Raw genomic sequence first — 12,287 nt, 5'->3', positions numbered from 1 at the left:
TGCAATGGCACGTTCTCTAGTCTGCAAATGACCTTCCAAACATGGTGCCCAGCATCGGCACTCTCCCTCCATGACTGCCCTTCTCAACATGGCACCCATCCCTTTCACGCCCCGCTTAATTGCCCTTCCCAATATGGTGGCCGCATTCGCCCTCTTCAGTGACCTTTCCAATATGCCGCCTTTCTTTGCCCTCATACTCTACCTACCTATATTTGCCTTTCGCAACATAACAACAACTCCCCTTCCTGTGCGAAAACTGCCCTTCCAAATATGGCGCTCAGCCTGTCCTTCTTCGTTTACCTTCCAATAATGGCGTCTGTCCTGTCTCATTTGTGTCCGTGCTGCGACTGTCCTTTATGGTTATTCGTTTTCTCCCTTCCCAATATGGCTCCCGGTTTGGTTAAACCTTCCTACTGGCCTGTTTCGCAACTGTGTAGCCTCCCCAGTATGACCCCCAGACTGCTCCCCTTTGCGTGACCTTCTCAATATGGCGCATTTCCCGTCCTTCTTCTCACGTGACCTTCTGAACACGATTTCCGCCGCTCCCATGTCACGTGACCGGGCCGGCGCGCGCCTGCGCGCTGCGCTCCCCCTCCTAGCCAGACTGGAGCGCTGGTGGTTGCGATGCTGCCGAGCGGAGCGAAGATGGCGGCGGCCGAGGGCGGCTCGGGCTCCCGGTGCCCGCTGCTCTGAGGGGGGGTTGGGCAGCGCGGCCGCGGAGCAGGGGGAAGGGCCCCGGCTCCTGCCTTTACCCCGGGCCCTGGAGAGAGCGAGGCGGCGGCGGGGAGGTGAGTCCCGCCGGGGGGCGGAGCGGCGCCCCGGGACGTGGGGGAGGGGGCCCGGCCGGGAGCGTGAGGCGAGGCCCCCCCTTCCCCTCCCCGGCCGGGGCATGGCGGGGCCCGACAGCCAGTGCGGGAGGAGCCCCCGGGGCTGTGGGTGGGATCCCCCACGAACGACGGTGGGGTCGGGGAGGGGATCGGGTCTCCCTGTAGTGGGGGACTCCCCATGTGAACGGGGGGCTGGGAAGCTGTCTCTGGGGCCATGAGAAGGGAGCTAGTTCCTCAGCTTGGGGTGGGGGGAAGGGAAGGGTGAGGAGCTCTGCTTGGGGGCGCTGGGGTGGGGGGAGAACCCCTCCGCTCCCTGCCCCCGACCCCGGCTCTGGTTTAGGGAAGTGGAAACCCGAGCAGACATGTCCGCTCCCCGTCTGGGAGGTGAGTAGGGTCTACGGCTTTCTGTGTCTCCTCCTCTCTCCCTCCCCCCCCGCCGCCAGACCTGGGGGCAGTGGGGCTTGCCGCCTCTCGGCAGGACTCCGAGAGAGGAGGTGGTTGTGGAGCACCTGCAGCGTTCGCTGCTTTTTCCGGGGGGGAAGAGTAACTAGCCCTGGGGTGTGCTCAGGAAAGACCTGTTCTGTTCTGCTGTGAAGGTGGCTGCTTTTAGGGAGGGAGGTCTGGAAGGGGGGATTAAATAGCAAATCTAGGGACAAGAGTTGGAGACTCTGCCCATCCTGTTCGTTAGAGAAGCGCTTGAGTTCTCTGTGTCTAACGAAAGCTGTGTATTTTTGCTGTCTTTGATATAATGCTGATGAGGGAGTTACACTCCAGATTACACACCACAGCTCCTGCCAAACCCTGGTCAGTCAAGAGTAGTCTACATATAAGGCATGATTCTTTAAGTTTCCATTCTGATTGCTATGCTGAAGGGGAGGATGGTTCTGCTCCATCATAGCATAGTGCTTGTGTGGGGAACAGTTGCACTAAGATTCCCATTTGCTTTCTTTTTATTACTCACCAAATACTAACTTCTGAGAGGATGTTGCAACTTCACCATTTTAGGAATAAGGAAAAAGCTTGTTTCTCTTCTCAGTATTTTCATTGTCTCGGATATTGTTTGTAAGAGCACATTCTGAGAAAAAGGATTTCTTTCAATATGTTCTGTTTTTGTGAAGGACATTAAACTCTGTACTAATGTCTTGGGACAGCCAAAGCTGTCATAAAATTGGGATTTCATTAAAAAACACAAACTTCAGCAATGCAGCACAAAGCATGAATTTCAAATAACGCGGATCCAGACAATCAGGACTGAGAGAACTTGCGTTCACTTGTAAGTGTTTTTAATAACAAGGCTGGTGTTATAATGAAGTTGCCAGTAGAAATAGCATTTTATATGTATAAAAATAAAGATGAGTCTAAAGAAAATATTTCAGATCCATGGAGAACTTGGTGTGAGTTCAGAATCTAAACGAGGCTCTGCATTTTATGCCTTGGGTGTCTGTGAGAGATATATGTTGGATTTAGGAAGCTTACATTGTGTTAATGCTAGTGGTGAACATAACATAAACAGCAAGAGATGGTAGCATGGGTATTACTTTACATTATCCACCTTCTCTGGCTTTCTTCTGGTAGTTTGTTTCACTGATGGTATGAGTGAAGAAGGGCTTTTTGTTAAACTATGAACTGAATAGTATTACTTCGGTGGGATTGCCTCAAAATGCATAGCTCTTACGAGGATTACGTTGTATTGCTGTAAGCAAGATGAAACCAAGCCTCTCTGGCTGAAGTATTTTGCACAGATGAATTCAAATTTGAAATCCTAACATATTCCATCTGAGAACAGGTGTTTATTTTTTCGTGGCCTCCGAGGCCGAGGGTGGAACATTGGCACATAGCATTCCTGATTTTGTGACCCAAACTCTGCTGTTGGAGGTGTTGGGGAAAGAACGAAAGGTATATGAAGGTATATTGAAATGTATGTCTGTAGCGTATGGCATCAGTTTGTTACCTGAAACTATTTCCTGCTTATAAACTAACCCAATTGTGGGACTTCTGTTGTGAGGCTTGCTTAATGCCTATTGATGGGCACATCATTTGTATTAAAATGGCTTCAGTTATCATAGTGAGAACTGTTTACACTGCAGGCTAATAAATGGTGGAACCTTACAAAAGAAACACTGTTTATTTGGGCAGAGAAAAACAGATTTGATCTGGGCAGAAATCATGGTCCTTTCTAAAGGAGTGGTTGATTGCACTTGAGATACCACTACTAACCTAAATTCTAAACTTAAGAGTAGCAGTATTCAGCCTTTAAGAGCCATCTTGCCATCTAATGGCACCACAGAGCTGGAAAGAATCTGTGTACGATGCCCCAGTATTGTGTGCATTATGAAGTCACATCTACATGATGACATTACATTGTCATGACAAATTGATGCAACATCACAATACAATGGTTATAATCAGGGAATGAAAAACTTACCTGATGTGCTAATCAGAAGACTAAACCTGTTAGCTAGATGCTGACTTGAAATATTAGGGGAGGCTTACCATCATGGTTCGGGGCAGTATTTGATGAGAAATGTTACGCTAACCCAGCTTCTCGGGAGGAAGGGATGTTGGGATTCTTAGTAGGGTTTTGTCCCTGGACCTTGCTTGGGGAAGGGTAGGGACCTCTTTCTTAATAAGAGATTACATTGTTGAATACAATAGGTATACGCAAAAAGAAAAGGAGTACTTGTGGCACCTTAGAGACTAACAAATTTATTTGAGCATAAGCTCTCGTGAGCTACAGCTCACTTCATCGGATGCATTCAGTTTTCAGTACTGTGTGACATTTCTCTCTCATACACTCTAACGGCAGCAGGTATAATAGTAAAACTGAGCTTTCTATCATCAGCCTTTACTGTCTCTCGATAAATAAACTCTCTTGCTAGCCCTCAAATTGTCAACTCCAATAATGGATTTTTCTATTCTCAAAATTCAAGAAAGTTGTAAAAGGACCTTTTTGAAGAATGAGGCTCATGCGCAAAGTGGACACAAACATTGTAGCTGTTAAAATTGTTAAAATACAATATCTCAATCATTCATTGGTAGTAAGGAGCCTGAATTAAATTTTATTTGATGGAGGATTTTAGGTAATCGGTATTAGAGGATACTACTTCTGCTATTTTTGTTTCTGGCTTTTTGCTGGTGAGGTGCATTTGGAAATCCTTTCGTTAGAATATTAAAATATTAAAACAGTCTGGCTCTCTACTGTATTTAGTTTTACATTTTCTTTTCATATGTTTAGTGGAAAGAGTGACATGAATTGTTGGCAGGGGACAAGGTACACATTTCGTGTGCAGAGAGGAGGATTATTATCAGCTCATTCCCAGAATATGAATGTTTTTTTAAATGTGTGTGTTCAAAACTTCACTAAACTTAAATTGCACTGTAGTCAGCTGAGGTAGTTGCCAATTTATGTTGCTTCCACAGCATAATTTATGCTGCTGAGGGTTGCTTAACAAGGTTACCAGTTTATATAAACACACCTTTGTGACAGTGTGAAGCTTTTCCCCCTGTATTTGGTTATCAGAGAAAGTTGTCAAAGATATTGATTCATGTCTCTCACAAATTTATGACACTAATAAACACGGATGAATTTCATAGTCTCATTGGCTTTTAAAAGACAACATCTTTCTGATATTGGACATGGGCTTAAGAAAACAAAGTTTGGCGTATAGTCTCAAATAGCTGGATTAAAATTTCCTTTCCAGAATGCTTGCATATAGCCCAGTGAGACATCTGTATCATTATTAAAGTGGCAATACTAGGCCTGGTATTGTGCAAGATGCAGAAAATATTGTTGTTACCCATGGGAGTTTACAATCTCAAGTGCCATGAATGTCCTAGAGCTTTAGTTCATTCCCATTAGATTGTTTTGTGGTTTGTCCTCTTCCCTAGTTTTCTAGAAACCATTGATACGTGTGTGCTCCTTTAGCCTGGAGATGGACACCACCCAAATGCCTGGAAATACAAACAAATAAAAATGGGAATTTACCTCCCATCTAATGTGAATTGAAGCATCATTTACACTCCAATAGTCTGTATTGCTTCCTCTGACTTGAATGCATTTTAAAATGTTTGTCTGGTTTATTTTGTCCTTTGAAGTTCCTGAGTTCCATACTGGACGGGGCATTCATTGGTTTTAGGTAGGTTCTTAGTGTTACCTGAATTTAGTTTTTGCTTGCTTGTTACATGAACATCATTGCACTATGTCTGTAAATGTACCCTCTCTGGCCATGATTTTGTCAGAGCTAATAAGATCAGTAGTTTTAATTGCAGAACTCTGGGCTATCCAGGAAATGGTGTTGGACTCAGAGGAAGGTGTTACTCCCTGAATCAGTACTGAACCAGTGTATGGAAGTACTATGCTGATTGTGTACTGGAAGAAAGAGTCATTTTTCACAGTGGTAAGGATATAAACCCTGATGTCTTGGCAGAATTCAAATTTGGTAGGTGTACATTCTGCCTAATTAAAATGCCTTCTGTGGGTTGATGAAATATTAATTTTGCTGGCACAGAAGGGGATATACTGTCCTAGAGGTGGGTGCATTTCATTAGTAGGTGAGTGAATATATGTAGTATTCAAACTGATTTAGGATCCTTCAGGATGAAAGCCACTGCATAAGCATAAAGTTTTTCTCTGAAAGGTAGACTCTCTTTATTAAATATGTCTGAACCTGAAAAAGCAGTAAATCCATCCATGTACTGGATTCAGGTGCCAAATTTTGTAAGTGCTTAAACAGTGATATTTTCTTATGGCATTTGTTTGACGGGGAACCTGGTACTGTCCATCTGTAAACTTTTGTCACACTGGAGTTGAGACTGGGAACCATGAAAGAGGTGTTGTTATAATGTGTCCAAAGTCCCCAGACTGCTTCTGTTTAAATCATAACAAATTCGGACATACTTCTAGTGTATAGGGGGAACTATAATAGTAGAGGCTTCATTCATTTTTATAAATTGTTGTGAATCTCCTTGTACTTCTCTGTGAACTCCCAGTCACAAAGAAGGGAGCTGTTTGTATTTGGGAGATGAACCTTTCTGAAAGACTGAATTCTTTACAAATCTATATTTTTCAGAAGGCCATTGGTTTACTGCTCTGACTGATATTATGCATGATCTGATTCCAGTTCTAACGAGGCTTTTGCTTGTGTGCATTATGGTGGTAAGATTTTTTTTTAGACACAAGTGGATGGAAAATCACTAGTCTTTAAGTGTTTCTTGTGTTACATTTGAGTAAATACATTTACAGACAAGTGTCAGTGGCTTTTTTTACCCTTTTTACATATTCTATTCTATGGAATCAAGTATATGAGCTAAAATTATTTAGATTAAAGGTAGCAGTTCAAGGGATAAGTGGGAAGTTAACTTTTCCTGTCTTGCTGAATTTGTACTGTACCCCTTTCCCACTCCTAGGTCTGCTTCACTCTGGGGTAGCTAGGTGATTGTCGGTTTCAGAGTAGCAGACGTGTTAGTCTGTATCCGCAAAAAGAAAAGGAGTACTTGTGGCACCTTAGAGACTAACAAATTTATTTGAGCATAAGCTTTCATAAGCTACAGCTCACTTCATCGGATGAGTGCAGTGGAAAATACAGTGGGGAGATTTTATACACACAGAGAACATGAAACAAGGGGTGTTACCATACACACTGTAACAAGAGTGGTCAGGTAAGGTGAGCTGTTACCAGCAGGGGGGGTCGGGAGGTACCTTTTGTAGTGATGATCAGGGTGGGCCATTTCCAGCAGTTGACAAGAGTAACAAACCATTATGAATTTCTAATGTCAGAAGCCCACTTGAGTAAGAGGATTCTGGGCCAAGCATTAGCCTGTTCCAGGCGTACCAGAAAGTGTAACTCCGAGACCTATAAATTGTGTAGCAGGTGTGCATGCTGTCTCCTGTCACTGTTTCAGAGAACATCTTTGACTCTTGGACTACAAACTTTTTAGATCATGTGCTGTTGTGTGCTATTAGATGTCATCATGTTTTGTCCCAGTAGTTGATGAAATGAGCCCATATATAGAGTTCATTTTGACTGTAGCCACCTGATCACTCTGCCTTTCTGACAATGGGGAGCTAGGAGTCAAGAGATCTAGTTTCTAGTTCTCAGTGCACCCTGGTTTGCTTCAGTTGACCACTCTGTAAAATGGGGATACTTTGTGAACTCTTGTAAGATCTTTGGAGGAAAGGTGCTAAATAAATGCAATAGAAGATCAAAAGTTAATTATTGAATTTGCCAGTGGCCTGTGTAATTTATTTGTAGTATCCTTAAAAAAAAAGTTCCTTGGTGTGTTGCCTTTATAGGGCATTTTGCTAAAATGTTATAAAAATCTAAACAAAAACCAATTCTGAAAATAGTTGAAAGACAGCAGAGAGCGAAGCAAATATATACTTGTCCAACTTGTGTTTTACATCTTTCCTCTTCTGACAAATCTAATGAGAGAAAACGAGCTATTATAAAACTCAGAATCCTTAAATTACTAATGAGAGCTAATGACCTGAAGAATAGCTCTGTGTTGCTCAAAAGTTTTTCTCCCACCATCAGAAGTGGATCCAATAAAAGATAGCTCAGCCCCCCGTCTTTCTCAACAATCTAACTAGAAATGTAATCTGTGAATTGTCTCTAGTATTGTACTGAAGCTGGATATTTGTACTTAACTTTAATTTCACATTTTTGTAGATTTGCATTGTGTCTTTCTATTCATGGGCCAGTCATCTCTTGATCTTTCTTAGTCACTGGGCTGCTCGTAGTTTTCTCATTCTCCTGTCCTCCTCCCTCTTAAGTGTGTAAAGATTTAGTATAAACCTTAATGTCAGATCTGTCCAGGCATGTGGCTGATCACAGGGGAATCCAGAAAAATTACCACCTCATAATGCAGAATAGCCATTGTATCCCCAATAACTCGCCACCCTTAGAGCCAATTTGTTGTACTCTTCATCTTTGTATAATGTTTGGCTGGCTAACGGGGGAGGTACTTATCCTTCTCTTCCCCATCTGCATTACCTCCTTAAGAATCCAAATGAATCACTTCTGACTTGCCTGAAATAGATCAACACTCCAAATGAGACCAGTGTTCCTTCTGAATCCTGTTTACAGAGCTGCTTTTCCTCCTGCGTGCATGTGTAGAAATACTATTGCTAGTCATGTAAGAAACATCGTTTTTAACAGTCTTAAACCTCTAGCACTGGAAGTTTTAGCTCTTCAAACTTCTATTGGTAGTGCAGAGCTTATTGATGATTAGCATAAGGGATTCCAGACTGCCAGCTACAGAGTTAGTGGTAGCTTGGCAGGATTTTGATATGTAAGTAGAAATGTTGCCTTACAAATCAGTCCAATATTTGTCAAATTGTAGTTTGACTGTTGTAGGGACACATGGTGCAGTCATAATTACATGCATCCATTGTCCCTGTAATAATGTACTTGCCTAGTGCATATAGAACCCAGTGAAGAGATGCAAAATATCTTTCATTCTGAATTGCAGTATACTAAATATATGTAATTTTTTTTATGTATAGATCAGCGATCAAAGTATTTATTGCTTCTTTGCTCTCCCTGGTCATATCATGAGTGAGAATGCCAGTGACAAATGCTGACACATTTGAATTTACATGTTAAACCCCTTTGCTCAATGTGACGGTAAACATTTGAGTTCTCTGCAGAGTTCTGTACTTACCTTTCTCATATTGGTATCCAACAACCTTTCAGTTTTTGCTTATTGTGTTTTTAGTTTAGTCCTAACTGTTCTCAGTTAACTGTCAAAAATATCAAACGAGCTCTCACAAATAGTCGAGTATTCATTTTAATATCTAGAGAGGCAGCGTCCTAGTTTATTAAGCACGGGTTAGGGAGCCAGAAATCTCAAATTCTAATCCCAACTCTGTCAGCAACTTGCTGTGAGACTCTGCTTCCTCACGTTCCTTATCTATAAAATAGAGTTAATGACCGCAGTGAAATGTACAGAGTTAGGCAGTGGAGCACCCACTGTCTGACTGCTGTTGGAATTTGTAATAAAAATATTATTTATGAACGAACTTAGGTTAACTTTTTTTGTAATTGAACAGCAGGTTTATGCATATGAAGTGCTGTCTTTGAAGTGTGGTTTTTTTAATAACACACTTTTGGCGTCATGTAAATTTTTTTCTAATTAGAAACTGAAAATTATACATGCTAGTGGTTTGTTGCATTAGTTTTGTCAGCTAAAGAGTAGTGCATTAAAGAAAAAAAAAGAAAAAGCCTTGTGTGTAGGGAAAAACCTGAGGTGATGTTTCCCTCCTCCTTTATCCTGGTCAACATGAAATCGAAAGTTAGTAGGTGGTTAACATTGTACTAATTGATTTTTGTTGTCCTTTCCTTTGTAGCATGAAAGCTGAATGTGGCTCTCATCCTTTCCAGACCTACTGTACCCCTTTCAGGAGTCTGATTTGTCTTGCGTACCCCCAAGTTTCACCTCACTTAAAAGCCACTTGCTTACAAAATCAGACAAAAGTGTCACAGCACACTATTACTGAAAAATGGCTAACTGTCTCATTTTTACCATATAATTATAAATCAATTGGAATATAAATATTGTACTTACATTGAACAATGTAAGCAAGTCATATGAAGTTTTAGTTTGTACTGACTTCTCTAGTGCTTTTTATGTAGTCTGTTGTAAAACTAGGCTAATCTCTAAATGAGTTGATGTCCCCCAGGAAGACCTCTGCGAACCCCCAGGGGTGCAGGTACTCATGGTTGAGAACCATTGCCCTAGTTCATAGAACGTGATTCATGGGATCTGTGTGGTTATGATTAACCAAGTGGATGCCATGAAGCATCTTTTTAGGACAGGCTTGGTTAGTGGGTCACAGTTCTTCATGGGATATATAGTCTAGAATACACCGTTAATCTGAGTGGATATGAATCAGATACGGAGGAGACTATCTGGTGCAGGTGCTAAGATGGTAATGTCCATGACAAACTAGCATTACCTAGATTGTCATGCCATAGCTGCTAAGCAGAAAGATCATTGCAATAGCCAACTCTTCAAAGCAGTGCATTCGGACAGCTTTAGAGATTGATTGATTAAATCCTGAATGCTGAACCTGTCCTTTGCTTTTGCAGCATCTGTTGCTTTTTGATCGTAAGTTACGTGGCATTCCAGGCACTCTTCCTACCTTCAAATTAAATGTCTCAAGGCTCCTTGTTATGTGAATTTCTTAAGCAACATGACAAGGTGGGGAACGGAGCATCATGGTTCTTAAAATTAGGATGCAGTATAATTTTGCTTTGTTGTAAATACAGAATTTGCTTCTCTGCAAACATACTTCATTAAGTGTATGCATGCTTATTCAGAGACTAGTAGAACTAGACATTTAAGATTTGGGTGTAGAGTGAAGCAGCATATACTGCTCTGCCAGTAATCCTAACTTTGACCTGGAGTTTGTGCTGAAAACTACTTTTATTGAGAATTTGAACTGGCTCTCAGAGGCTAAGCATGAATCTGGTGGATACTTGACAGAAATCTGAACTTTATTGAAGTCTCAGTCATACCAGTACACGTACTGGAAGCTGCAGTTGATTGCTTGACTTTGAGCATTAAACAAAGTGTACAAATATTAATTACTAATTACTTTTCTTCCCTCAAACCTCCATCATCCTTCTAGACAAAGCTATATCTGCCTCCGTACTCCATTTAATATACAAAGTCAGATGACAGTTTGTCTTAATTTCTCTCTCATTTCATTTTTCATTGAATGACAGTGTCCATAAGGTTACTTTATGCAACTCAGGCTGTCTCAGCTGCTACTGGAACTCAGCATTAGGCCGGTATTTATCTTTCTGAAATTAAGGTTTTGAGGCACAGGCCTTGAACTGGAGGCAAATCTCCAGTATACAAAAGGAAACTTTTTTTTTTAAAGTATCCCTGTAACTTTTTCTTGTGTATGCTTCCTGACTTAATGTTCTCAACTATAAAAGCTGTTTTTGGTGTTAGGGGTGCAGTACCCAGGTGGTCAGTGTTTTCCTTTTGTGTTTGTTTTGTTTCCTTGTGGCCTGTTGAAATTTCATGAAGCAGGTGCAATCTAGCAGGATCTTTCCAATCCAAGAATGCTGCCAACTGTATGGAATTGTCACTCGCGTTGGGGTGCTGCTTTACTGTCAGAACAAGTGTAATTGACACATGGTTATCTCCCTGACCTTGTGTGACAATGCAGTCTTCTTGCACTCTTTTCACTTGGTGTTTTGCAGCATTAACCCCTTTCTTTCATTGTCATTAATTTAAACATGGATGTCCTGCTGCTGAATTAATGCTGTCATGCAAATAACTAGTCTTTTTCAACTTGGAAATTCTTGTGTTACTGCTGTGACCAGACATAGTATACCAGTTGTATATTTTCTCAGACCACTCTTCTCCTTTGCTTCTGCCCACATTTTGTCCTTGCATGTGGCTCTCAAATCTTGCCTTCAATAATCTTTTTGTCCTGCCCCATTACATGCTTCATGATTACTTCAGTACTTGGTTAACTTGACCCCATTATTGGCGATTCCTGTGACTCTTGTTTTCTTGGTTCCCTTTCATCTGTCCCATGTGCACGATCAATTCTGTTTGGTTAATGCCATCTGATGCTCATTGTTAGTCTGGTTTTTCACTTTGATCTATTCAAGTACACAGTCACTCAGATTTACCACCTGTCCATTTGGACTACACAGGCTCATTTTTACACCACTCATAAATATTCTTTTGGCAGTTTAAAAAAGGAGAAATTGTTTGCCCTCTATTTTCCAGGTCTACTTATTTCCTGTGTTTGCTGGTGAGTTTGTTAGGGATTAAATTTATAGTCAGTCCTTTTAAAAAAAAAAAAAAAAAAAAAAAAATCTGATTTATACACTAAATGTAGTTTTCAAAATTAGGATTAAATCCAAAAACATTTCTCAAAATAAATAAAAATTCCCATGTGGTCAGTTGCCATTTTACCTGTGCTATGTGTTAGTTGTTGGCTAGCTTAAATATAAACAGTCTTCAGATGGCCATTTGAGGATCAGACAGCATTTGCACATGTTTAAAAAATTAGGGAAGATCCTAAATTAACAGTACGGCTCAGGTATTGTTACTCCTGTATGATATCTCTCAAGTAGCACGTGTGTGTTTGATTAGCTCCTTGAAGAAACTAGCACCTTTTGCATAAAATCCCCAAATGCGTTAGTTCACCTGATTGTTAAACCTGAATTCCAAAAAGTAAACTTTGAAAATGAATGTCTTTGCTTATTGTGAAGAATTTTCACCTTCATCTCCCATCCCTTGCTGCTGATCATTGTCACTTAGTCGATGCTCTCTCTGATGCACAATTTGGCTTTGTGCATCTGGGGCTGGGAGTGGGAGGGTCACTGAAGAGTAATGTAATGGCTACAAGGGGTAGGACAGAGGAGTCTCTCAGACCTAGGTCTCAGTCATGTGAGTACCTGTTTCATAGTTTGTATTGGAAACAGTGGTTCA

The 12,287-nt window shown here is 41.3% G+C and overlaps 1 protein-coding gene across 6 annotated transcripts in view; it reads left to right on the top strand.

The window, feature by feature from the left end:
- The first annotated feature begins 431 nt into the window (after positions 1-431).
- The window catches only part of FBXO42 (F-box protein 42), a 100,595-nt gene continuing 88,739 nt past the window's right edge, over positions 432-12,287 (top strand). For 2 of the 6 annotated variants that reach the window (XR_006286443.1, XM_037880949.2), the window contains exon 1: positions 575-788. Coding sequence is in view for 2 of the 6 variants with exons in the window: in XM_043531732.1 (XP_043387667.1) it covers positions 488-788 (301 nt within the window). In the remaining 4 variants the exon portion in view is untranslated. Of the gene's footprint in view, positions 789-5,901; positions 5,983-12,287 lie in introns of those variants that run through there. The other 4 variants (XM_043531732.1, XM_043531735.1, XM_037880950.2 and 1 more) reach the window with 4 other exon arrangements.

The sequence above is a fragment of the Chelonia mydas genome, chromosome 18 (assembly GCF_015237465.2).
Source record: "Chelonia mydas isolate rCheMyd1 chromosome 18, rCheMyd1.pri.v2, whole genome shotgun sequence".
Lineage (NCBI taxonomy): Eukaryota > Metazoa > Chordata > Testudines > Cheloniidae > Chelonia > Chelonia mydas.
This window is presented reverse-complemented; position numbering and strand designations above follow the sequence as displayed.